This window comes from Bos mutus, chromosome 4 (assembly GCF_027580195.1).
Source record: "Bos mutus isolate GX-2022 chromosome 4, NWIPB_WYAK_1.1, whole genome shotgun sequence".
Taxonomy (NCBI): Eukaryota; Metazoa; Chordata; class Mammalia; order Artiodactyla; family Bovidae; genus Bos; species Bos mutus.
In genome coordinates, this window is record NC_091620.1 from 108,396,058 (window position 1) to 108,420,836 (window position 24,779).

The 24,779-nt window shown below is 42.2% G+C and overlaps 1 protein-coding gene across 4 annotated transcripts in view; it reads left to right on the top strand.

Annotated features, from left to right (window-relative positions):
* CDK6 (cyclin dependent kinase 6) overlaps positions 1 to 24,779 on the top strand; it is a 262,457-nt gene that overhangs the window by 45,335 nt on the left and 192,343 nt on the right. For all 4 annotated transcript variants that reach the window (XM_070369850.1, XM_070369852.1, XM_070369851.1 and 1 more), the window contains exon 3: positions 23,068 to 23,203. In XM_070369850.1, the coding sequence (XP_070225951.1) occupies positions 23,068 to 23,203 (136 nt within the window). The remainder of the gene's footprint in view (positions 1 to 23,067; positions 23,204 to 24,779) is intronic.

Below are 24,779 nucleotides of genomic sequence, written 5' to 3' on the forward strand. Positions count from 1 at the left end.
TAAGCGAAATCACCCTGTGATAATAAAGTATTTCTTTAACATGTCAGGACGGTTACTGAGGAAAGAAAGCACGCAGGGAAAAAAGTGGGGATAACTTATTTAGTGGCTTGCTCTTTAGGAAATGGAACATTTTTCATAAAAACGAAGTCTTATACTATGTGACTTGAAAATAATGAGACCAAGGGAAAAAAAAAACAACAGGTACTAGAACTTACATGACCAAATAAATCTTGTCCCATGGCAGGCAGTCCAATTTTTCTAGCTCGGTCCTAATTGAGCAAAACATTTTCAGACTCTTTTGGAATTGTCTTCGGAACTGTTTTATGAGCCAAACTCCAAAATCAGCATCTTTACTTTTATTATCACACCTCTTTTTGGAAACAAAAGACTATGACTCAGCCTGATCCCCCACTGAATTTATCAGACTTGGCTCAGGCTATTTCCCAAAAAATAGAGTGTACTCTTTTACAGGACAATTGAATATTCTCATTCATTTATTTATTCATTCGCACATGGGGACTGAGTGCCACTGCTGAGTCAGGTGTGTGGTCATTACACAAAAGGGGCCTGGCTCTGGGAGTGGGAACAAAGACAGGTGAGGATCCCAGGGGCTGTTAGCCCTGTGCAGTCTTTGCAAATGAGTATGGTGCCCCACTCCAGTACTCTTGCCTGGAAAATCCCATGGACAGAGGAGCCTGGTAGGCTGCAGTCCATGGGGTCGCGAAGAGTCAGACACGACTGAGTGACTTCCCTTTCACTTTTCACTTTCATGCATTAGAGAAGGAAATGGCAACCCACTCCAGTGTTCTTGCCTGGAGAATCCCAGGGACGGGGGAGCCTGGTGGGCTGGCGTCTATGGGGTCACACAGAGTCGGACGCGACTGAAGTGACTTAGCAGCAGCAGCAGCAGGAGGTCCCCAGATGCCCAGAGAAAAGGAAAACTTTCTAGGCAGAGGTAACAGCTGTGTCAAAGCACAGCACAAAAGCCATGCACATTTCATGGAAGAAATGCTGTAATTTCAGGGTGGACAGAATCTCAGTTAAAAGATAAGAATGGAGTGGTTCTTAGGGGTGGGGTCATGAGGGTCCTGGAAGCCATGGAATGGAGCATACAGTGGTGGAGACTGAGACTTCTCATGCCTGCTTGTGTTGTGCTCTTCTTAGCCTGGTTATCTGAGCTCAAATCCTGGTTCCTTCATTTACAAGCTTTGTGATGCTGGGCAGTCTAGTCACCTTCTGTACCTTGATTTTTTTCATCTGTAAAAGAGATGATGATACCTGCATTAAAGGCTTCAGTTGAGTTCAGTTCAGTTCAGTCCCTCAGTCGTGTCCGACTCTTTGCGACCCCATGAATCGCAGCATGCCAGGCCTCCCTGTCCATCACCAACTCCCGAACTTCACTCACACTCACGAGTGAGACGTCCATCGAGTCAGTGATGCCATCCAGCCATCTCATCCTCTGTTGTCCCCTTCTCCTCCTGCCCCTAATCCCTCCCATCATCAGAGTCTTTTCCAATGAGTCAACTCTTCACATGAGGTAGCCAAAGTACTAGAGTTTCAGTATTAGCATCATTCCTTGCAAAGAAATCCCAGGGCTGATCTCCTTCAGAATGGACTGGTTGGATCTCCTTGCAGTCCAAGGGACTCTCAAGAGTCTTCTCCAACACCACAGTTCAAAACCTTCAATTCTTCGGCACTCAGCTTTCTTCACAATCCAACTCTCACATCCGTACATGACCACTGGAAAAAGCATAGCCTTGACTAGATGGACCTTTGTTGGCAAAGTAATGTCTCTGCTTTTTAATATGCTACCTAGGTTAGTCATAACTTTCCTTCCAAGAAGTAAGCATCTTTTATATATCATGGCTGCAATCACCATCTGCAGTGATTTTGGAGCCCAAAAAAATAAAGTCTGACATTGTTTCCACTGTTTTCCCCATCTATTTCCCATGAAGTGATGGGACCAGATGCCATGATCTTCATCTTCTAAATGTTGAGCTTTAAGCCTACTTTTTCACTCTCTACTTTCACTTTCATCAAGAGGCTTTTTAGTTCCTCTTCACTTTCTGCCATAATGGGGGTGTCATCTGCATATCTGAGGTGTTTGATATTTCTCCCGGCAATCTTGATTCCAGCTTGTGCTTCTTCCAGCCCAGCGTTTCTCATGATGTACTCTGCATAGAAGTTAAATCAGCAGGGTGACAATATACAGCCTTGACGTACTCCTTTTCCTATTTGGAACCAGTCTGTTGTGCCGTGTCCAGTTCTACCTGTTGCTTCCTGACCTGCATACAGGTTTCTCAAGAGGCTGGTCAGGCGGTCTGTTATTCCCATCTCTTTCCGAATTTTCCACAGTTTATTGTGATCCACACAGTCAAATTAAAGGCTTAGGAGGTTTAAATACAGAAACACAGAGAACGTTCGGGCTTCCCCGTTGGCAATAGCAATAAAGAACCCGCCTGCCGGTGCAGGAGACAGAAGAGATGCGGGCTCGATCCTTGTGTGGGGAAGATCCTCTGGAGGAGGTCATGGCAACCCAGCCACCTCCAGTATTCTTGCCTGCAGGATTCCACGGACAGAGGAGCCTCGCGGGCTTCTCAAGAGGCAGGTCAAGCGGTCTCATCTCTTTCAGAATTTTCCACAGTTTATTACGATGCACACAGTCAAAGGCTTTGGCATAGTCATCCTAGTTGGTCACACAACCCTGTGTATTCTACCTCCTTAGAGTATGGGAATATAAATTGATGTGATCTTCTGTAAGGCAATTTGGAGCAAGAATTTCTAAAAAGTGTGTATATTTTGATTCAGAAAAGGTATATACCTTTTGATTTTTGCAGGACCACTTAAAGGAAGTTCAGTTCAGTTCAGTTCAGTTGCTCAGTCGTGTCCGACTCTTTGTGACCCCATGAATCGCAGCACGCCAGGCCTCCCTGTCCATCACCAACTCCCGGAGTTCACCCAAACTCATGTCCATCGAGTCGGTGATGCCATCCAGCCATCTCATCCTCTGTCGTCCCCTTCTCCTCCTGCCCCCAATCCCTCCAGCATCAGAGTCTTTTCCAATGAGTCAGCTGTTCGCATCAGGTGGCCAGAATATTGGAGTTTCAGCTTCAGCATCAGTCGTTCCAGTGAACATCCAGGACTGATCTCCTTTAGGATGGACTAGTTGGATCTCCTTGCTGTCCAAGGGGCTTGCAAGAGTCTTCTCCAGCACCACAGTTCAAAAGCATCAATTCTTCGGTGCTCAGCTTTCTTCACAGTCCAACTCTCACATCCATCCATGACCACTGGAACTTACCTTAATGAGCCAGTGTTATGAGAATAGAGAAATAATTAAATAAATCACAAATATAATGTAACTTAAACATGGTTTCATAGATATGTACGTATAAAGAAAGAGACTTGTGAAAGCATTTGCTACATTGTTAGTTTTTTTAAATTGCATTACGTAATTCTATGATTCTTATTTTAACAACAATAGAAAATAAGCTCTAAAAGAGCAAGAATCTTGTTTCATTGACCCTGATACCCCTTGAAGAGAGGAGGTGCTCTGTAAATATTTGTTGGTTGTATTGTTTTCGCTCTGCTACTCTTGTTTCTCTAATTGATCTGTATTTCTTACCTGGACTTTTGCAGGCACTTCCGTTTTGCTCCCCTACAGTCCAACTTCTATTCTGCAGTCAGAGTGGTTATTTCCAAGTGGTAAATCTGGCCATAGCATTGCCCACTGTAAAGTCTTTTGATTCTTTCCCAATGCCCATAAGATAATTTCCAGACTTCTTAGCCTGGATTACCGAACTCTTCGTAATTTTGCTTCTGTGTACTTTTCCAGCTCTTCTCTTGCCATCTTCCAAGATAATCACCAAGTCATGCCAAACTATCCACAGTTCCCCCAATAGGAATTTTCCTACATACCTACATACCTTTGGACATGCTGTTCCTTCTGCCTGGACCATGCGAAACAGCCTTTGTTTATCTGGCAAATTCCAGATCATCTTGGGAGACTTGGCTCCCCAGCCACTTTCCCTCATTTGAGTTCCTCTTCTTCAGGGTTTCCATAACCTCTTGAACTCTTTTCCAACCCTTAACATATATGGGATAGACGTCCCTTAATACATACGTGATGGACATCCCTATCAGAACAGAGAGTTAGCGAAGGCAGGGACTACGTGTTCCTCTGCCTTCCAACTCATCAGGTTACTGCTGAGCAGGCAGCTTCTTCTATATCTCCATCTCAGGGTTTCTCAGTGTTGGTCTGAGGCCTGGTACCAATTTTCCAATGTCTGTGACGAAATTAGAAAAATAAGGGCCCTGTGGTGAATTTTTCGGAAAGCTAAATCTATTTACATTTTGGGTGTTAAAATGTACTCTCTTAATGAGATGATATTGATAGTAGATGGGAGGGTGTATTTATGTCTTTAGTTGGCAGCTGGATGTCAAAGCCCTAAACTTGTTGGAAATGCTACAGGTCCCTGGAAACCAAAGGTCTGGGAACACTGTATCTCATGGGGTGGCACCAAGTCCCCAAAGTCAAAAGCCCATGAGTCATCCTTGGCTTGTCCTCCTTCCTCATCCCTCCGCCCCCGCCACATTAGCAAGCCCTGCCAATTCAACCTCCTAAATATTTCTGGAATCTGTGCTCTCCTCTCCATCCTTGCTGCCAATTCCTTAGGACAGGCCCTCTTTATTTTCCTGTACAACTGTGGCAGCAGGCTCCTTATACTGGTCTTCTTGCCACTGTTCCTCTTTTATTCCTGCTAATCAGAATGAGCTGTTTCAAAAATCGAAAGAAGATACCTGTTTTCCACAGGATACAAGTTTCTTGCGGCATACAAAACTTCTCTCCAATGGAACTTTTTTTTTTTTTTTTTTTAGTGTTTTGGCTGTGCCCAGTCTGGGTTGCAGCACGCCAAGTCTTCAGTCTTCAGTGTGGCCTGCAGGATCTTTAGTTGCAGCATGCAGACTCCTCATTGCAACGCTTGGGATCTCGTTCCCCAATCAGGGATCAGATCAAATGCAGGCCCCCTGCATCGGGAGCACGGAGTCTTAGCTGCTGGACCAGCAGGGCAGTCCCTCCAGTGGGACTTCTTGCTGTCTCTTTGCTCACACCTTCTCTTTTTCTTTTTTTTTTTAAATAATAATTGGATTTACTTATCTATTTTTGACTGTGCCGGGTCTTTGTTGCTGCACAGGATTTTTTTCTCTGGTTGCAGCAGGTGGAAGCTGTACCCTCCAGTTGCAGTGTCCGGGCTTCTCATCGCTGTGGCTTCTCTTGTTGTGAAACGCAGGCTGCAGACGCACCGGCTTCAGTAGTCGCGGCACGTGGACTCAGTGGTTGGGCGCCCTGGCTCTAGAGCACAAGCTCAATAGCTGTGGCCCACAGGCTTAGTTGCTCCTCAGCATGGGGGATCTTCCCGGACCAGGAGTCGAACCTGTGTCCCCTGCATTGGCAGGCAGATTGTTTACCATGGAGCCACCAGGGAAGGCCTTCTCCTGGTCTCCAGTGCCCTTTCTTTGCCACTTGTTTAGGCAACACCTGATGGCCTAAGTTCAGTTGTCATCGCTACAAACCTTTTCCGACAAGTCTCAGTGAGTTGTGTCTCTCTGTACCTCTTAAAATACCCAGTGTTTATCTCTGCCTCAGCATCTCCAGGTTAGTTAATGTTCATCCACTTACGTCTGCCACCACACTAGGCTCTGAACAATGTAAGCAAATCTGTTTTATCCTTTGATTTTTCTGTCCCCAGCACCCACGCACACCCATGCATGCGCGTGTGCTCAGTCTCTCAGTCGTGTCTGACTCTTGGCGACCCCATGGACTGTAGCCCACCAGGCTCCCTGTTTATGGGATTCTCCAGCAAGAAGACTGAAGTGCATTGCCATGCCCTTCTCCAGGGGATCTTCCCGACCCAGGGATCGAACCCACGTCTCTTATGTCTCTTACTTTGGCAGGCAGGCTCTTTACCACTAGCACCACCTGGGAAGCCCAGTTGATATCTTAAACTTAGAAAAATTTAGCTTGAAATAATACTCACTTACATTCTATGGTATATAAAAACTTTTTTCCTTTAGAGCTCTATATCTCTGTTGTCACAAATTATATCTTTATTCATGGTCTACCGATTAACTGTAGATTTATAATTATTTTCATATGCATTTGTCCTTTTAATCGTATTAAGAAAAAAGTTCAAAACACAGTAATATTGGCTTTTATATTTACCTAAGCAGTGGTTTACCTTTGTCAGCGATCTTTATTCTTCATGTGTCTTTCATTGCCTAGCGTCCTTTCATTTCAACCAGAAGGACTCCCTTTAGCATTTCTTCTACGATGTATCTAATGGCAACAGCCTTCTTTATTACAAAAAATACATATTATGTATTTATATCGGGTTGTGACGAGGTCTTCATTTGCTGTGTACAGCCGTCTTCTGGTTGTGGCAGGCAGGTGCTATTCTTCCTTGTGGTGCCCAGGCTTGGCGGCAGGCGGGATCCTCCTGCACCAGGGCTCCAACCTGTGTCCTGTTCTTATCCACTGTACCACCAGTGAAGTCGTTTTTCTTTTTAAAGCATAGCTTTTCTGGATTTAGAATTCCTGGTTAAGAGTTGCACTTTAAATTTGTTCTCCCACTGCCTTCTGCCCTCCATGGTTTCTGATGAGAAGTTGGCTGTTGATCTTACTGAGTTTTCCTTGTAAGTGATGAGTTACTTATCTCTGGTGGTTTTCTTTGCTTTTTGACAGCTTGATTTATAATACGTCTCAATCTCCTTGCTTCGTGTTCATGTGCGTTCAGATAAAGGATCATAAAAATTGATGCTGAATTAAATGATTATAATTTAATATTAATAATAATGACCATGAGTCCTTCATCAGTAGAACACAATCAGTACACTGTGCTTGAGAAGTCAAGAAAATGTTCCATGCTTATCTCAAAGAACTCCATTAAAATTTTTAATTAAAAATTTAGGTGCTTAAGATGAATAAAAATCAGTTATCCAAAATAATTACTTAGGTGGAACACCCAGTTGGAGAAGGAAATGGCAGCCTACTCAGGTTTTCTTGCCTGGAAAATCCCATGGACAGAGGAGCCTGGCGGGCTGCAGTCCACGGGGTCGCACAGAGTCAGACATGATTCAGTGACTAAACAGCAGCACCCAGGTGCCTTGTTAACTCCCAGGGCCAGTTGTTCCTCTGGTTCTCTGCAAAAGAAAAAGGATGCCTTGGAGGAAAGACAGTTACAATTTCATTACAAATTCTTACCTATTTTAGTTTTTAATTCCTCTTGACGCTATGGAATATTTACCTTATTATCTGAAATAGTCCTAAAACAAAAATCAAACTCTAAAATAAATTTGAAGTAAAAATATATTAAATAATAACTTAATATTTACACATTTTTACATTTGAACAAAACCTGATTTCAGATCCTAAGGGTAGTAGTTGATAGAGATACCAGCTCTTTCAACTTTTCCAACTGTGTCCTGTTTTCTAACCTTCTAATACAATTTCTTGATGGTGTTCTTAAAATATATATATAGAATTTTTCTCAGTTCTTAAAAAAATCATTCCTGGAAATTTTGTTGGGATAGACCTAATTTCAAAACGTAGGATGTTAGGTGTTCATTCTTAATGCCTTTTTTAAAGTCATGCTTTAGGTATTTTGGTTGCTTATACCATATTATATTAATATGGACACTAAATTCTGTCCTCAGACACAGGTATCTTATTCCTTCGTTAGTTTTGTCTGCATTCTCTTGGCCTGTGTTGTCTCATCTGTGAAATGACTGTATACTGCTGCTGCTGCTGCTCCTGCTGCTGCTAAGTTGCTTCAGTCGTGTCCGACTCTGTGCGACCCCATAGACGGCAGCCCACCAGGCTCCCCTGTCCCTGGGATTCTCCAGGCAAGAACACTGGAGTGGGTTGCCATTTCCTTCTCCAGTGCATGAAAGTAGAAAGTGAAAGTGAAGTCTCTGAGTCTTGTCCGACTCTTAGCGACCCCATGGACTGCAGCCCACCAGGCTCCTCCATCCATGAGATTTTCCAGGCAAGAGTGCTGGAGTGGGGTGCCATTGCCTTCTCCAGAAATGACTGTATAGAACCAGATAATCTCCAAAGCTCACCGTACTTAAAAACTACATTATTCTGCCTTGCAGGACTTTTTTCTTTTTTGGCCAGTATAATGAGCATTGGAGTAATTTTAAGATATTTTGAGTTATTGTTGTTTCCCTTTTATTTCATGGTAACTCTTACTTTTGACCTGTTAGCCAGATATCAGAAAAGTAGTTTTATTTTTCCTAACTTCTTTTTTGTAGAGTTAATCCATCCATAATAGGGAAGATTGAAAATCACATACCTTTAGTGAGGCAGTAATGATGCATATTGGGTTTTTTTCCCCTACAGCAAAATTAAGAATTTAACATATTTAAGTTTTAAAACTACCTTTTCAGAATTGATGATCAGGATTGCCTTATTAATGTAGTGGAGCAGATGGAAAGAAAAATATAACTGATGGAAGGAAAAAAACTTGGTCAAGAAAAAAACTTATAATTCTTGTTTTTAAAATGGTGATTTTTTTTTCGTGTTAAAAATTGGTAATTCTCATTGTATTGGTAATAAAAATACAATGATATTCTCATTGTATGTAAAAACTGATAATTACCATTGTATTGACAAATAGAAAACACAATTCTGTAATTTTACCACCTAGAGAGCTAGCCATGTTATTAATAGCATCGTGATTTGTCTTTCTACTATTTTGTTTATATATGTAGAGTCATACTGTATGTATTCTTTTGAAGCCTGAATTTGTTTTTAATAACACCATTCTCCATCCCTGGGTTGGGAAGATCCCCTGGAGAAAGGCATGGCAACCCACTCCAGTATCCTTGCCTGGAGAATCCCATGGAGAGAGGAGCCTGGTGGGCTACGGTCCATGGGATCACAAAGAGCTGGATACAACTGAGTGACTGACACCTTCCATGTTCAAAAATATGAATCTGTATCATCATTTTAAGGACCACATGATATCTGTGTGTGTGTGTGTATCCAGATTACTCTTCTTAAAAGGTTTTTAAAATCAGTTTTTACTCCCATAGTCATGTGGGTCCATTTTCACAAACCCTCACAAATGCTGTGCCCTTTTATCATTTAAACATTTTTGTTGCCCAGTTTGAGGGGCTTATAAATAGTGTATCACTGATGGTACCATTTATGTTTCTTTATTACTAATTTACCATTTTCTCCTGTGTTTCTGTTCCTTTATGTTTCCTTAAAAGGAACTGACTTCAGTGGTGGTTTTATGGGATAATAACCCAATCATCAGTATCTGAGTGAATTAGTGCTGGGAGAGATTTACTCACCTAGTAAGGATGTGATTAGGAAAGATATTTGGCTTATGGTATAGGTAAAATTTGGTTGTTGTTGTTGTTTTTTTTTCCCTAAAACCCAGCAGACAGTCTTCATCACAGACGGCTGCCTAGTTTTGGCTGATTCCTCGTTTTTCCTCAAGAGAGGCCCAGAGCTGAAGAACAGGGCTTTTACAGGTCAGAAACGGAGACAGAACTGAATGTTGAAAGTTGGCCAGAGCGTTCCTGCTCTCCTTGTGACTCGGGCCAGAGCTGCTCACTTTGCTTTCAAAATGATCGCTGCACTCCTATATTTTTGAGATCGAAATATATTTTTCGGGCTCTGTTGGGTGAATTACAGTGTGTCATTTTCTAACTAGACAAGGGAAGGACTCAAGAGATGAGAGTCTAGGAGATGAACAGTCTTCAGCTTTATTTTAATTTTCCGACACGTTTTTGTTTTTTCAGCCCAGGAGGTAACATATGGCCAAGCTAAGCAAGGACCCTTGAGAGCTGGCATTACCGCTGTATCTGTCAGCAATGGGTCTCATTTACCATAAGGAAGTGTCTGCCCCCAAAGGTGTGTTCCACACAGAGGTAGGCTTGCCTGGTGGTCAGCAGATCAGACTAGGAAACCAGGCAACCTGATTTCCAATCCCATCTCCACCACTTGGAGTGTCTGGGCCTTAGACAAGACTCTAAACCTCTCTATGACTGTTTCTTGAGATAGCCTCTGTGTGCGTGCTCAGTCGCTCAGTCGTGTCCGACCCCACGGACTATAGCCCACCAGGCTCCTCTGTCCGTGGGATTCTCCAGGCAAGAATACTGGAGTGGGTTGCCATGCCCTCCTCCTTCCCAACTCAGCTGTCAAACCTGCATCTTTCTTTGGCTAGCAGATGCTTTACCATGGAGCCACCTGGGAAGCCCAGAGATAGACTATGCATACCATCAAATTCACCCACAGATATAAATACAGTTTGGTTGTTCTTTAGGACGTTTACTGAGTTCTGCAGCCATCACCATGTTGTAATTTTAGAACATTTTATTACCCTAAAAAGAAACAGAAGTCATTCTTCATTCCTTCCACTCCTCCACCTCCACCACCCCCAGCCCTGTGTGCTAAGTTGCTTCGGTTGTATCCAACTCTTTGTGACCCCATGGACTGTAGCCCTCCAGGCTCCTCTGTCCATGGAATTCTCCAGGCAAGAATAGTGGCGTGGGTTGCCATGCCCTCTTCTAGGAGTTCTTCCCGATCTAGGGATCCAACTCGCGTCTCTTGTGTCTCCTGCGTTGGCAGGTGGGTTCTTTACCACTAGTGCCACCTGGCAACCCCCAGCCCTAGGCAGCCACTCATCTCCTCTCTGTCTCTACGGATCTGCCTATTTTGGAGGTTTCACATAAAAGAAATTATGAAATATTTGGCCTTTTGTGATCGGTACCCTTCAGTGAGCATAATCTTGTTGATTCATGTCACAGCGTGTATCTGTACTTCATTCCTTTTATTACTAAATAATATTCTACTCTATGGATGATACCATGTTATATTTATCCATTTAGCAATCGATAGACACTTGGGTTGTTTCTGTTTGGGGCTGTTAGATGCTGCAGTGAACATTTGTGTACATACGTCTGTCTCTTCACCTATAAAAATGAGTACCATTTCATAGAGTTGTTATGAGGAACAAAAAAAGTGAAAATATGTAGAAGTGACTAGTGAGGAGCAAACTAACAGCAATTTGGGCTATCTTAACGGTAAATGGGATACTGTATACTGCTCTGTTCACATTCAAAATGAACATAAAATAATAGAATTCAGACTCCTTTCACAGTCCTCTAGCAAGCTGAGTGTGTGCAGTGCTATGCTTAGTCACTGCTCAGTCGTGTCTGACTTTGCATCCCCATGCATGGACTGTCGCCGGCCCAGCTCCTCTGTCCATGGGTTGGTAAATGGTGTTAATTTCTTTTTTTTTTTTTAATGTATTTATTACTTTATTTGGCTGTGCGGGATCTTAGTTGCTGCACTCAGGACTTGGATCGCAGTTGCGGCATGTGGGACCTTGACTTGCAGCCGGTGGGATCTAGTTCCCTGACCAGGGGTGAAACCCAGGCCCCTTGCGTTGGGAGCACAGAATCTTAGCCACTGGACCACCAGGGAAGGTCCAATGGTGTTTATTCTATTAGTAATCAAGACGTAAGCTCCGGGAGTTGGTGATGGACAGGGAAGCCTGATGTGCTGCAGTCCATGGGGTCGCAAAGAGTCGGACACGACTGAGCGACTGAACTGAACTGAATCAAGACGTAATGGTCCCTAATTTTCTTAGTCAGCAGGCTTCTTCTTTTTACAGAGTTGACTTTATGCTGTTGTTGACCGCAGGAAACTCTTTTGTATTGGAGCTGGCTGAAGCAAAAGTGTGAAAGTCATTATTATCTAGCCGCCTCTGTTTTTCTTTCTCTTGACTTTGGGGAGATGGTGATGCATGGTGACTCAGAATATTTTGCCTCTGCTACCATTCTCTTCCCTTTAAGAGATATAAAATAGGTTTCTATGATTTCCCCGTGTGTCTTAGCTTGTTTCCCTTAATAGCATATAGTGAGCATAACAGTGATGTTACTCCTTCATTCTTCTGTATGCCTTTCACTACATAAAATGCGTTAGGTTTGAAGGATTGTGCTTGAAATATGAGTGCCTCTGCTGTTTGCTATGGGCTTCCCAGGTAGTGCTAGTAGTAAAGAACCCACCTGCCAGTGCAGGAGACGTAAGAGACGCGAGTTCAATCCCTGGGTCAGGAAGATCCCTTGGAGGAGGGCATGGCAACCCACTCCAGTATTCTTGCCTGGAGAATCCCATGGACAGAGGAGGCTGATGGGTGACAATCCACGGGGTCGCAAAGAGTCAGATACGACTGAAACGACTAAGCACAGAACAGCACACAGAGTGCTTGCTAGAGGACTATGAAAGAAGTCTGAATTCTGTTATTTATGTCCATTTCAGGAATTCATCTTGAATGTGAGCAAAGCAGTATACGGTATCCCATATACCCACTGCTGCTGCTAAGTCATTTCAGTCGTGTCCAACTCTTCGTGACCCCATGGACTGCAACCCACCAGGCTCCCCCATCCCTGGGATTCTCCAGGCAAGAATACTGGAGTGGGTTGCCATTTCCTTTTCCAATGCATGAGAGTGAAAAGTGAAAGTGAAGTCGTTCAGTCGTGCCTGACTCTTAGCAACCCCAGGGACTGCAGCCCACCAGGCTCCCTCCATCCATGGGATTTTCCAGGCAAGAATACTGGAGTGGGGTGCCATCGCCTTCTCCGATATACCCACTGAGACAGCCCGAATAGCTGATTTGGGGCCCAGCTTGTCGCACACCAGTGTTGCACTACTGGATGATAGCAGTGTGTCTCCATATACACACGTTTCACTTTTGCTCTAGTTGAAGTATTCACTGTACTGCAAGTCACATCTTGTAAACTTGCTCAGTCTGGGGGATCCCCATTTTATTTGTAAAACACTTTTTGATTAGTGTATGCAAAACTATAAACTCATAGATCCACGCTGCCAGTGTACGTAGATAGAAGCAGAAACTAAAGATGAACGGGAAGAAAATGAACGGTGAGGCTTTCTTATGAACACGCTTTTTAAGGCTATAAAGAATAAAAATGATTTAGTAAGTGAAAAGTGTTTTCTTTGCATCCCCTTAACAGATAGTGGGAGCCTTCAGTGTAACTGTATAATCACAAAGGGGTTTCCCTCAATGGGGTTACTACTGATACGGTGTCCCTGTGCATTTCCACTTTTAGCAAGAGCTAGTGGAAGGGGGGTTGCTTAACTAAGGGTTTTAGGAGTACATATCTCTGAGCATTGGACTCATTCTTTAAATGAACTAAACTCAGTATCCTTGTATTATTACTTCACTTCCTCTTAACCAGCTGAGGCCTTTCTGATTCTAGGTTCCATATTCCTGTTTGCTATGAGCTTATCTGTCTTTCCTCCTTTATTTTTTCCTCCATAAAATGCCCGTGTGGGCAGACAAGGAACCATAGGAGGAATCCTGGGGAGAAGCTCCCAAGGAGCCATTACTTAGTCAACTCTGCTGCTGTCAATTACTCTCGCCTGGAGGGCACCCTCGTGGAGGACCCTCCTAAGGCAAATCGTCTCCCAGCAAATCAGTGAACTGGGGCAGTCACCTTACCGCTATGTTGCTGGTCAGTCCCTCGGTCGTGTCTGACTCTCTGTGACCCCATGGACTGCAGCACGCCAGTCTTCCCTGTCCTTCACTGTCTCCTGGAGTTTGTTCAAACTCATGTCCATTGAGTTGATGATGCCATCCGATCATCTCATCCTCTGTCACCCCCTTTGCCTCCTGCTTTCATTCTTCCCCAGCATCTTGAGCTTAATTCATTTTGTCTAATGTATAAGATGTATTTAAGGTCAGATATTGATGATTAAAGTCATTTAATTGTTTCAGAATGTTTATAGATGTCTTAGGACTTTTTAAAGTCGTATAAAACCCAACTCACACGGGATAAGCTCCAAAACAACATTACTAGCTCACGTAAGTAATGCCCAGGCTGGGCACAAATGGATCTATGTGCTTCACCGACGTCATCCAGGATCTCTTGCCTGTTATCTCCCCGCTCAGGCTTTCTTCAGTGTTGGCTGCATTCCACGGTGGGTGCCCTGAAGTGGTGGCAGAGACGGCCACCAGCAGCTGCAGGCTAATCACTTGCCAGTTTGGTAATCCCAGAATAAAGAGAGCTCTACTTTCCCAGAAGTTCTAGTAAAATTCCTTGGACCAATTCTCATGGTCCTGTCCATCCCTGAATCAGTCATCATCACTGTGTCCAGGGTAGGGTACGTGCCATCCTATGCAGGCGCCCCACAGCTCTGTTGCCTGAGTGTGGGCTAGAGATGGTTCCTCAGCAAAAAGTGACGGTATGGTTTCCAGAAGAGATAATGGATATTGGAAATTGAGACATCACAGACGTCTCTCTGTAGTGGGATGTAGAATGAATTTACTCTGATGTTGATGTTAAAGTTTCACATAGTATTTGTAGAACTAATACATAGCCATATACCACTACTTGAAGGTTTACAAGTTTACATGTTGGTTGTCTTCCCCGAAACTGGGTATGACACTCTTAAAAACGGGACCCATCTTAGATCTCTTGGAATCTCTAAAACCAAGTACAGTGCCTGCACATGGCAGGTACTGATAAATGTTTACAGATGCTGCTGAAATGGTGCTTTCCTTCTAGCAGTATGCTCATTATTGCTGGCAGCAAATACTTCTGGAATTACACCATTCAGTGCTGGTTGAGAATAAGCACACGTAGTCTATATTTAATGAGCAAAAGGAGAATACCCTGGCCAGTATCCCGTAGTGTAGCGCTGGTGGAATGTGCGAACATAAATTTGGTGCATGCAAGCTATAACCACAGAAGGTGCTCTGTGGACCATAGAGGAAGAGAGTAGAGATTTTTTTTTAATTTCTCAGTTCTGAAGACTGCCAATAGCTCAATAAAATTGTATTTAGCACTTTTAGGCAGTTGCGCCAGACATCTCACAGCTCTTAAATTGTTTGATGTCCAAACGTTCAAGAGTATGGAAAAAAAAGTGACAGGAAAAAAGTCCTCACAGAACTTCCTGTGACAGGTCAGAGTTTTAATCACAGCAAATAATGCAGATTTCCCTTTAATTATAACCACAATAGAAAGGCAGGGAATGTGTTTACAGAACATGTTGTTTGGGAGACCTTTGTAAATTGTTAATCTTTGGAAATCCCAGACCTATTGGACATAATCCCATCCATTAGACGAAGACAACTTGCCTATGCAGTAGATCCAGAATAGAGAGTTAAGTGGAGAACACGAACAGGAAGCAGTCGCTCCGAATTCCAGTGGGTAGGAAGCAGAGTTAATTCGTGGAGATATTTTGTTGTGAGATGATTACATCACTAGGGCAGCTGGACAGCTGAGTGCGGCGCTGGACCGCAGTGCTTGCTCCCTGCCCTGCAGCTGGGGTGTCAGGACAGCAGAGACAGGGAGAGGATTGCTTTATGGGATGGTTAGGGGCTTGTCTGACTTAAATGTGAAATGATAATGACCTCTCTGCCTTTTTTTGGATCATGTTTCCTGCAGCTAAATTGCATTCATAGACTCAGTGAGGGCTCAAGAACCACTTTCCATTTCTGTTTTTTGAATATTCACTTGGATCACATTAAGCTAAGCCCTAATGGATAACTTTTGAATGGTAGTTCTCATTTCCTCTAGAAGTCATCTGAGATAGTTTGTTCATCTTCGACACAGTGTGATTATATTTCTCTTACAGCCCTGTAGTTATGCAATCGCTGAAATGGTATTTTTGTCAGTTTACTGAATAGCAAAGAGATTTTTTTTTTTAAAGGTTTAGAAAGCCTTGAGATGTTGATCAACACAAGAAATCAGACAGCTGAAGTTGTTTCCCAGGCTGTATGTTCAAGTGTTCAGACCTGTCTGGCCCTTTTGTTTTGCAAGTGTTAGGGGCTCTAGGCAGCCTGGCCACATTCCTTATTGATTTATATAAATATATTACAGATTGTTAACCTCCTGCCAAATACCAGGGATTTCAGTTCTTGTTTAGCTCAGTTGCTTTATGTGAGTCTGATCTGTTATATTAAAGCATCTATCTTCTCTTTATTGCTCACCAAAGTGATTACTATTTGCTTTGGGCTGATTCCAGATAGAGTCATTGTAGATGAGAAAGCATCCAAAATATTATGTTCTAAAATTCCTAAGATTAGTATTTATAACTGTTGATTCAAAGTGCATTTTCTACCCGTTATCACTAATGTACTGAAGGAGGAAACGGCAACCCACTCCAGTGTTCTTGCCTGGAGAATCCCATGGACAGAGGAGACTGGCAAGCTGTAGTCCATAGGGTCACAAAGAGTCAGGCAAGACTGAAGCGACTTAACACATAACCTAACATCACTAATGTAACTTAATTTTACTATGGTAGTGTTTACTAAACAGTCAAGTCAGGCTTCCCAGCTGGTGCTAGTGGTAAAGAACCCACCTGACAATGCAGGAGACATAAGAGATGTGGGTTCAGTCCCTGGGTTGGGAAGTTCACCTGCAGTAGGCCACGGCCACCCACTGCAGTAACCTTGCCTGGAGAACCCCATGGACAGAGGAGCCTGGCGGGCTACAGTCCACAGGGTCACAAACAGTCTGACAAAACCAAAGTGACTGAGCACTCAAGCACTCAAACAATTAAGTCAGACTAAATTTCACGTTTAATATAGAGTCAGTTCCGTTCAGTCGCTCATTCGTGTCCAACTCTGCGACCCCATGAACTGCAGCATGCCAGGCCTCCCTGTACATCACCAACTCCCGGAGTTCACCCAAACCCATGTCGATCAAGTCGGTGATGCCATCCAACCATCTCATCCTCTGTCGTCCCCTTCTCCTCCTGCCCTCAATCTTTCCCAGCATCAGGGTCTTTTCCAGTGAGTCAGCTCTTCGCATCAGGTGCCCAAAGTATTGGAGTTTCAGCTTCAGCATCAGTCCTTCCAATGAACACCCAGGACTGATCTCCTTTAGGATGGACTGGTTGGATCTCCTTGCAGTCCAAGGGACTCTCAAGAGTCTTCTCCAACACCACAGTTCAAAAACATCAATTCTTTGGCACTCAGCTTTCTTTATAGTCCAACTCTCATGTCCATACGTGACCACTGGAAAAACCATAGCCTTGACTAGACGGACCTTTGTTGGCAAAGTAATATCTCTGCTTTTCAATATGTAGTCTAGGTTGGTCATAACTTTCCTTCCAAGGAGTAAGCATCTTTTAATTTCATTGCTGCAGTCACCATCTGCAATGATTGTGATTTTGGAGCCCAGAAAGATAAAGTCAGCCACTGTTTCCACTGTTTCCCCATCTATTTGCCATGAAGTGATGGGACCGGATGCCATGATCTTAGTTTTCTGAATGTTGAGCTTTAAGCCAACTTTTTCACTCTCCTCTTTCACTTTCATCAAGACCTCCCAGAATATTGGAAATAAAAGCAAAAATAAACAAATGGGACCTAATTAACCTTAAAAGCTTCTGCACATCAAAGGAAACTATTAGCAAGGTGAAAAGACAGCCTTCAGAATGGGAGAAAATAATAGCAAATGAAGCAACTGACAAACAACTAATCTCAAAAATATACAAGCAACTCCTACAGCTCAACTCCAGAAAAATAAATGACCCAATCAAAAAATGGGCCAAAGAACTAAATAGACATTTCTCCAAAGAAGACATACAGATGGCTAACAAACACATGAAAGATGCTCAACATCACTCATTATCAGAGAAATGCAAATCAAAACCACTATGAGGTACCATTTCACACCAGTCAGAATGGCTTGCCTACAAATAATAAATGCTGGAGAGGGTGTGGAGAAAAGGGAACCCTCTTACACTGTTGGTGGAATGCAAACTAGTACAGCCACTATGGAGAACAGTGTGAGATTCCTTAAAAACTGGAAATAGAACTGCCTTATGATCCAGCAATCCCACTGCTGGGCATACACACTGAGGAAACCAGAAGGGAAAGAGACACGTGTACCCCAATGTTCATCGCAGCACTGTTTATAATAGCCAGGACATGGAAGCAACCTAAATGTCCATCAGCAGATGAATGGAAAAGAAAGCAGTGGTACATATACACAATGGAGTATTACTCAGCCATTAAAAAGAATACATTTGAATCAGTTCTAATGAGGTGGATGAAACTGGAGCCTATTATACAGAGTGAAGTAAGCCAGAAGGAAAAACAGAAATACAGTATACTAATGCATATATATGGAATTTAGAAAGATGGTAACAATAACCTGGTGTACGAGACAGCAAAAGAGACACTGATGTATAGAACAGTCTTATGGACTCTGTGGGAGAGGGAGAGGGTGGGAAGATTTGGGAGAGTGACATTGAAACATGTAGAATATCATGTAAGAAACGAGTTGCCATTCCAGGTTCATCATGATACTGGATGCTTGGGGCTGGTGCACTGGGACAACCCAGAGGGATGGTGTGGGGAGGGAGGAGGAGGAGGGTTTGGGGAACACATGTATGCCTGTGGTGGATTCATTTTGATATTTGGCAAAACTAATACAATTATGTAAAGTTTAAAAATAAAATAAAATTTAAAAAAAAAAAAAAAAAAAGAGGCTCTAGTTCTTCTTCACTTTCTGCCATAAAGGTGGTGTCATCTGCATATCTGAGGTTATTGATATTTCTCCCGGCAATCTTGATTCCAGCTCGTGCTTCTTCCAGCCCAGCGTTTCTCATGATGTACTCTGCATAGAAGTTAAATCAGCAGGGTGACAATATGCAGCCTTGACGTACTCCTTTTCCTATTTGGAACCAGTCTGTTGTTCCATGTCCAGTTCTAACTGTTGCTTCCTGACCTGCATACAGGTTTCTCAAGAGGCAGGTGAGGTGGTCTGGTATTCCAATCTCTTTCAGAATTTTCAACAGTTTATTGTGATCTACACAGTCAAAAGCTTTGGTATAGTCAATAAAACAAAAATCGATGTTTTTCTGGAACTCTCTTGCTTTTTTGATGATCCAGCAGATGTTCGCAATTTGATCTCTGGTTCCTCTGCCTTTTCTAAAACCAGCTTGAACATCTGGAAGTTCACGGTTCACGTCTTGCTGAAGCCTGGCTTGGAGAATATATATAGAGAGTAATATTTCCCAAATGCCTTCTGTGGATTACTGAGTCTGCAGGATGTTGGTGGCCAGCACTGGAGTGCAAAGCTTACAGGTTCTTCTAGGACTTTACTGCTCTCGATGCCACCTTGGAAGCTCTAAGGAAACAGTAATAGGCTCCATTTCCCAAGTGAAATTAGTATATTATTATTATTAATATTATTATTATTCATAGTATCAAGTGAAATTTATCTTAAAAAATAAAAATAACTGTCTCCTTGAACCAGCATGAGCCACTTCTACTGAGCACCCTTCTTTTCATAGCCTAGAAGATACATAAGTATATACATTAAAAGTTATACAATAATATTCTACTTTGTGTCTCTTTAAATATGTCTCTTTTAAAACTCCACTTTTAAAAATATTGCCAGTGAAAATTAGCGCCTTTTCTCCATGGCTTATCATTAGGGGCAGTTAGCAGCGACCCTAGGGAGCTCACACTTGGATATCACAGGTGCCTCAGGCAGCAAGAGTGAATCTTGAGAAATTGCAGAGTGCTATAACTTTGAGAAAAATAACTTGGGTGGGTTAGATGTGATTCTTGCATTGTGACACACGGAGTGTTTAAAAACGGTTTCAGTGCGATGAAGCAACGTAGCATATAGCCAGGGGTGTTAGGTAACTAACAACGGTTTGGGAGCAGGTGACCCTTTGGTTTTGCAGTGTTTTATGATCACTTCATTCTCTAATTATGTCCCTGTCAATTTTTTTTTTCCTTTTGAAAATTACTAAAATGTCTGATGTATACAGAGCATAAATGCAGTAAGAACTGAAGTTAGTTACTAGATCTTTACTGACTGGAGGCAGTGATAAGCAATGTATTTTTATTAAGGAAAAGTATTATTGATGATAGAAAGCATTTTGAAAGTAATGTGTAAGAAGCATAGCTGTAATGATGCAGTTCTCATGTTTGTATCTGATTTTAATACAGGCCATTTTTGGTTCACTGCTGTTTTATTTTATCACAAAAATAGAAGCAACTAACATAAAGAAGCTTGGTGATTGTGGAACAAAAAAGTAAAGCTGTCAAAGAATATGGGTTTAATGGGAAGAAGATGATTCAAAAGAGCCTGTGAATAAGTGGTAGTTACCTCAAATTACCATATTCAAAGAAGTGTTTTCATAAACTTCCCAGGTCAGATCCATTGTTCAGCGTCTGACTCTTGGTGACCCAATGGATTACAACACGCCAGGATTCCCTGTCCTTCACTATCTTCCAGAGTTTGCTCAAACTGATGTCCATCGAATTGGTGATGCCATCCAACCATCTCATCTTCTGTCACCCCTTTCTCCTCCTGTCCTCAATCTTTCCCATCCTCAGGGTCTTTTCCAGGGAGTCAACTCTTCGCATCAGGTGGCCAAAGTATTGGAGCTTCAGCTTTGGTATCTGTCCTTCCAATGAATATTCAGAGTAGATTTCCTTTAAGGTCGACTGGTTTGATTCATGAATTATAGCAATCATATTTTTCACAGTACGGCATGCATATGATTTATGGCACTATTTGTAATACATTTGTTAATTAGGGGTTTTTACTTTATCAGAATCATTTTTTCAGAATAAGTCACATTCAGTTCAGTTCAGGTCAGTTGCTCAGTCGTGTCCGACTCTTTGCGACCCCATGAATTGCAGCACGCCAGGCCTCCCTGTCCATCACCAACTCCCAGAGTTCACCCAAATTCATGTCCATCGAGTCGGTAATGCCATCCAGCCATCTCATCCTCTGTTGTCCCCTTCTTGTCCTGACCCCAATCCCTCCCAGCATCAGAGTCTTTTCCAATGAGTCAACTGTTTGCATGAGGTGGCCAAAGTATTGGAGTTTCAGCTTTAGCATCAGTCCTTCCAGTGAACACCCAGGACTGATCTCCTTTAGAATGGACTGGTTGGATCTCCTTGCAGTCCAAGGGACTCTCAAGAGTCTTCTCCAACACCACAGTTCAAAACCTTCAATTCTTCGGTGCTCAGCTTTCTTCACAGTCCAACTTTCACATCCATACATGACCACCGGAAAAACCATAGCCTTGACTAGACGGACCTTTGTTGGCAAAGTAACGTCTCTGCTTTTGAATATGCTATCTAGGTTGGTCATAACTTTCCTTCCAAGGAATAAGCATCTTTTAATTTCATGGCTGCAGTCACCATCTGCAGTGATTTTTGGAGTCCAAAAAAATAAGGTCAGCCACTGTTTCCACTGTTTCCCCATCTATTTCCCATAAAGTGATGGGACCAGATGCCATGATCTTTGTCTTTTGAATGTTGATCTTTAAGCCAACTTTTTCACTCTCCTCTTTCACTTTCATCAAGAGGTTTTTTAGTTCCTCTTCACTTTCTGCCATAAGGGTGGTGTCATGATATTCAAACACTTTAGAAATTTAGAAGTTAATTTTATAAGTAAATGATTAAAAAAACTTAGAATGTTTGAAAGTAGACAAAGTAGGGAAGAAATTTGGTTGATCTTAATTGATTTTACTGGAGTTAGAGAACTCACCCCAGGCTACCCAGAATTAAAAAGTAGTTTGGATCTGGCTATGAAGTATATGTGTGGTTGTTGGTGGTGCTCACTCCATCTGATTTAACTTAATTATAGTGTTTAAAGTTTACTTTAGATTTAGAGAGAAGTACCAAAGATTGTGGAGCCCATCGATTGCAGAAATGCAGTAGAGTGGCATGGTGAACCAGCTAGGCATTAAAAATTTAAGTGGTAATGTACAAAGTGGCTAATTGTGAGTCAACCCTGCATTTTAGTACTTGGGTTACATACACATTTATAGTTAATTTCTTTGAAGAAAGTGTTGTTTCATTTTAAAACTTGAAAGAAAATAATAGAATAGAATTTTTATTAGCCTTTTCTTAGTATTTATATTACATTCTTGTCCTGAAATTTATTTCCAGCTTGTTTATGTGTGGTGTGTTTAATTCTTTATATGTTTGGTGAGCATCTCATGTCCTCCCCTGCCCCCCCCCCAACAATGATGTCCTTTGATTGTTGAAACTAAAGGAGGATCAGTCCTTTGGCTTGAAAATTCTTTTGATTACTGAAGGCTTTGTTTTTAAAACTTAAATTTGGAATTAGTTGTAGGATTTTATGGGATAAATTGAATTCTCCCATCAAAACATAATTATAAAGTTTGTCAGTCTGCCTTTATCATCTTAGGGCAGAATTAGTTTGCCAATGCAATGTCTGCATCCCCCTCAAAAAAAATAAAAAATTCACAATTTTTATTAGCATGATATTTGGAGTTTTAAAACAAAGAATTCATGCCCTTTCCAGGGAGATGACTGGATTGACCAGGATGAGAACACTTTCTTAGAAATAAACCAGATTTTTCCGTATTCCATTTTAATTACTTTCATAGACATAATTTGAAGACCTTAAATTCCAGGAAAATCTAAATCGCAGAGTCCAGTGTCCTTAAAGTATGCTTAGTCTCTGTCTCTTCAATAATTCTTGACCTATGAGCTAAGAACCGTGTTTTTTATGGAGGCTGCAGTTTTTGAAACTCTCTCCAGCAGCACGTTCTCCCTAAGACCTTAGGTAAGGACTCTGCAAGCAGACCTCGCACGGCTTTCCTTTCGCCGCTGTCAGTTTTGTCACCAGGGAACCAAGTTCTCCTCTCCTGAACTTTCAGACCCAGGTGGCGTTAGTGATACGGAATCTGCCTACTGACGCAGGAGACACAAGAGACGCGGGTTCAGTCCCTGGGTTGGGAAGATTGCCCGGAGTAGGGGATGGCTGCTTACTCCAGTATTCTTGCCTGGATAATCCCAAGGGCAGAGGGGCCTGGCAGGTGACAGTCCATGGGGTCCCAAAAAGCAGGACACAACTGAGGGACTGAGCACTAACAGGTATCCTTCCATATTATCACAAGGAACGATCCAATCTAGTCTTTCCCTCCGCCTTAATTTTGTGATCAAAGGATATGTGTCAGACTTACAGATTACTTCTTTTCGTATTACCACCTACCTAATACTTATTTCTTTTTCCTTTTAGGTTGTTTGACGTGTGTACAGTGTCACGAACAGACAGAGAAACCAAACTAACGTTAGTGTTTGAACACGTTGATCAAGACTTGACCACTTATTTGGATAAAGTGCCAGAACCTGGAGTGCCCACTGAAACCATAAAGGTACTAAGAGTCCTCTCTCTGCCTGGTCAAACAGTCACACTGTTATTTAAACAGTGGCATTCTTTCCTTACGAAAATTGCCAGAAGTAGAGCCTTTGGAACTCAATATATAGTTAAATATATCTAGTATGACTAAGTGGATGTTTAAAGAATGGGGTATATTCTAGTTCACTAATTTTAGAACTCAGTGGAAAAAACCCTTTGGTTCTAATATATATTAAAATTATTAGGAAATACCTGCTCGTACGTTATCTGGCCCTGCGTCTACGAAGTATAGTTTAGTAAGTATGTTAATAGCTCAGCCATTTTCTGATGGTTTGTGAACTCGGCGTTTTTTCCTCACTCATAAAACATTTATAGGAAGCCCAGAAGTGTCAGGTACCATCCCAAACTCTTGGGATTGAAAGATGACTTAAGACTCCTTGGAGGTCAGCAAGCTAGATGCAGTATATTGACTCCAAATCTTTTCTGCCTTTAAGTCTAAAGGGAAGAGCTGCTTTATTGGTTTACTTTGTTCTGCTTAATTGAACTCCCCAGTTGATCTTTTAGATCTCTGCACATATGTGCAGGTGTTCATGGAGATCTGTTTGGTTTTGTGAATTAGGTGAAACAGACTCTTTACCTTATCATTCATTGTGTAGAAATGACTTCTAGAATTCAGTATCATTTTATTTTATTTTAATATAAATTTATTTTAGTTGGAGGCTACTTACTTTACAATATTGTATTGTTTTGCCATACATCAGCAGGATGGGGAACATGTGTACACCCATGGCAGATTCATGTTGATGTATGGCAAAATCAGCATTTTAGATAAGAGTGAATACCTAAAAATAGTTTATATTCTGAATAGAGTAAGAAAGATCTTTTAGTGACAGCTAGGTAGGTTCCCAGTTTGGGTACATTTAGAACTTGACATATTGAATGATTTATTTATTTGGTTTTAGACTAATATATAGAATTTATTTTCTCCCATCTGCCTTTCATAAGAATCTGCCTGCCATTGCAGAAGACACAAGAGATGTGGGTCTGGGTTGGGAAGATCCCTTGGAGGAAGAAATGGCAACCCATTCCAGTATTCTTGCCTGGAGAACTCCATGGACAGAGGAGCCTGGTGGGCTACAGTCCATGGGCTTGCAAAGACTCGGATGTGACTGAGCAGCTAACACACGCGCAGTCCTCCTTCCATGTTCTTGGTCATTTTCTCTTCTATCTCTGCATCCTCTTTCCTTCAGAATTCTTTTCCAGTCTTGTGACTTCAGTTCTCTCCTTTATGAGTGTGTCCAAAATACTATGTTCAGCATGCAGGGCAGAACATAGCCCCATTCTGTACTCTGCTTTCAGGCCAAATTGGACTAATCCGCATCCTCTTAGTGTGGCTCACAGCTTCCTCCCTCCGAGGCCTTCCTCTCACTGCCATTTCTTTGCTCCCCCCACTAATAGCTATCTGCTCACATTTTTCAGGGCTGACCCCAGATACCATTTGGCTAACTTTTACAGCTGGATGTGATCTCATTTGTCTTTTAGCACTTGTTCTACACCTCTCTTCCTCTTTATTATATTTTGTTCATTTGTGA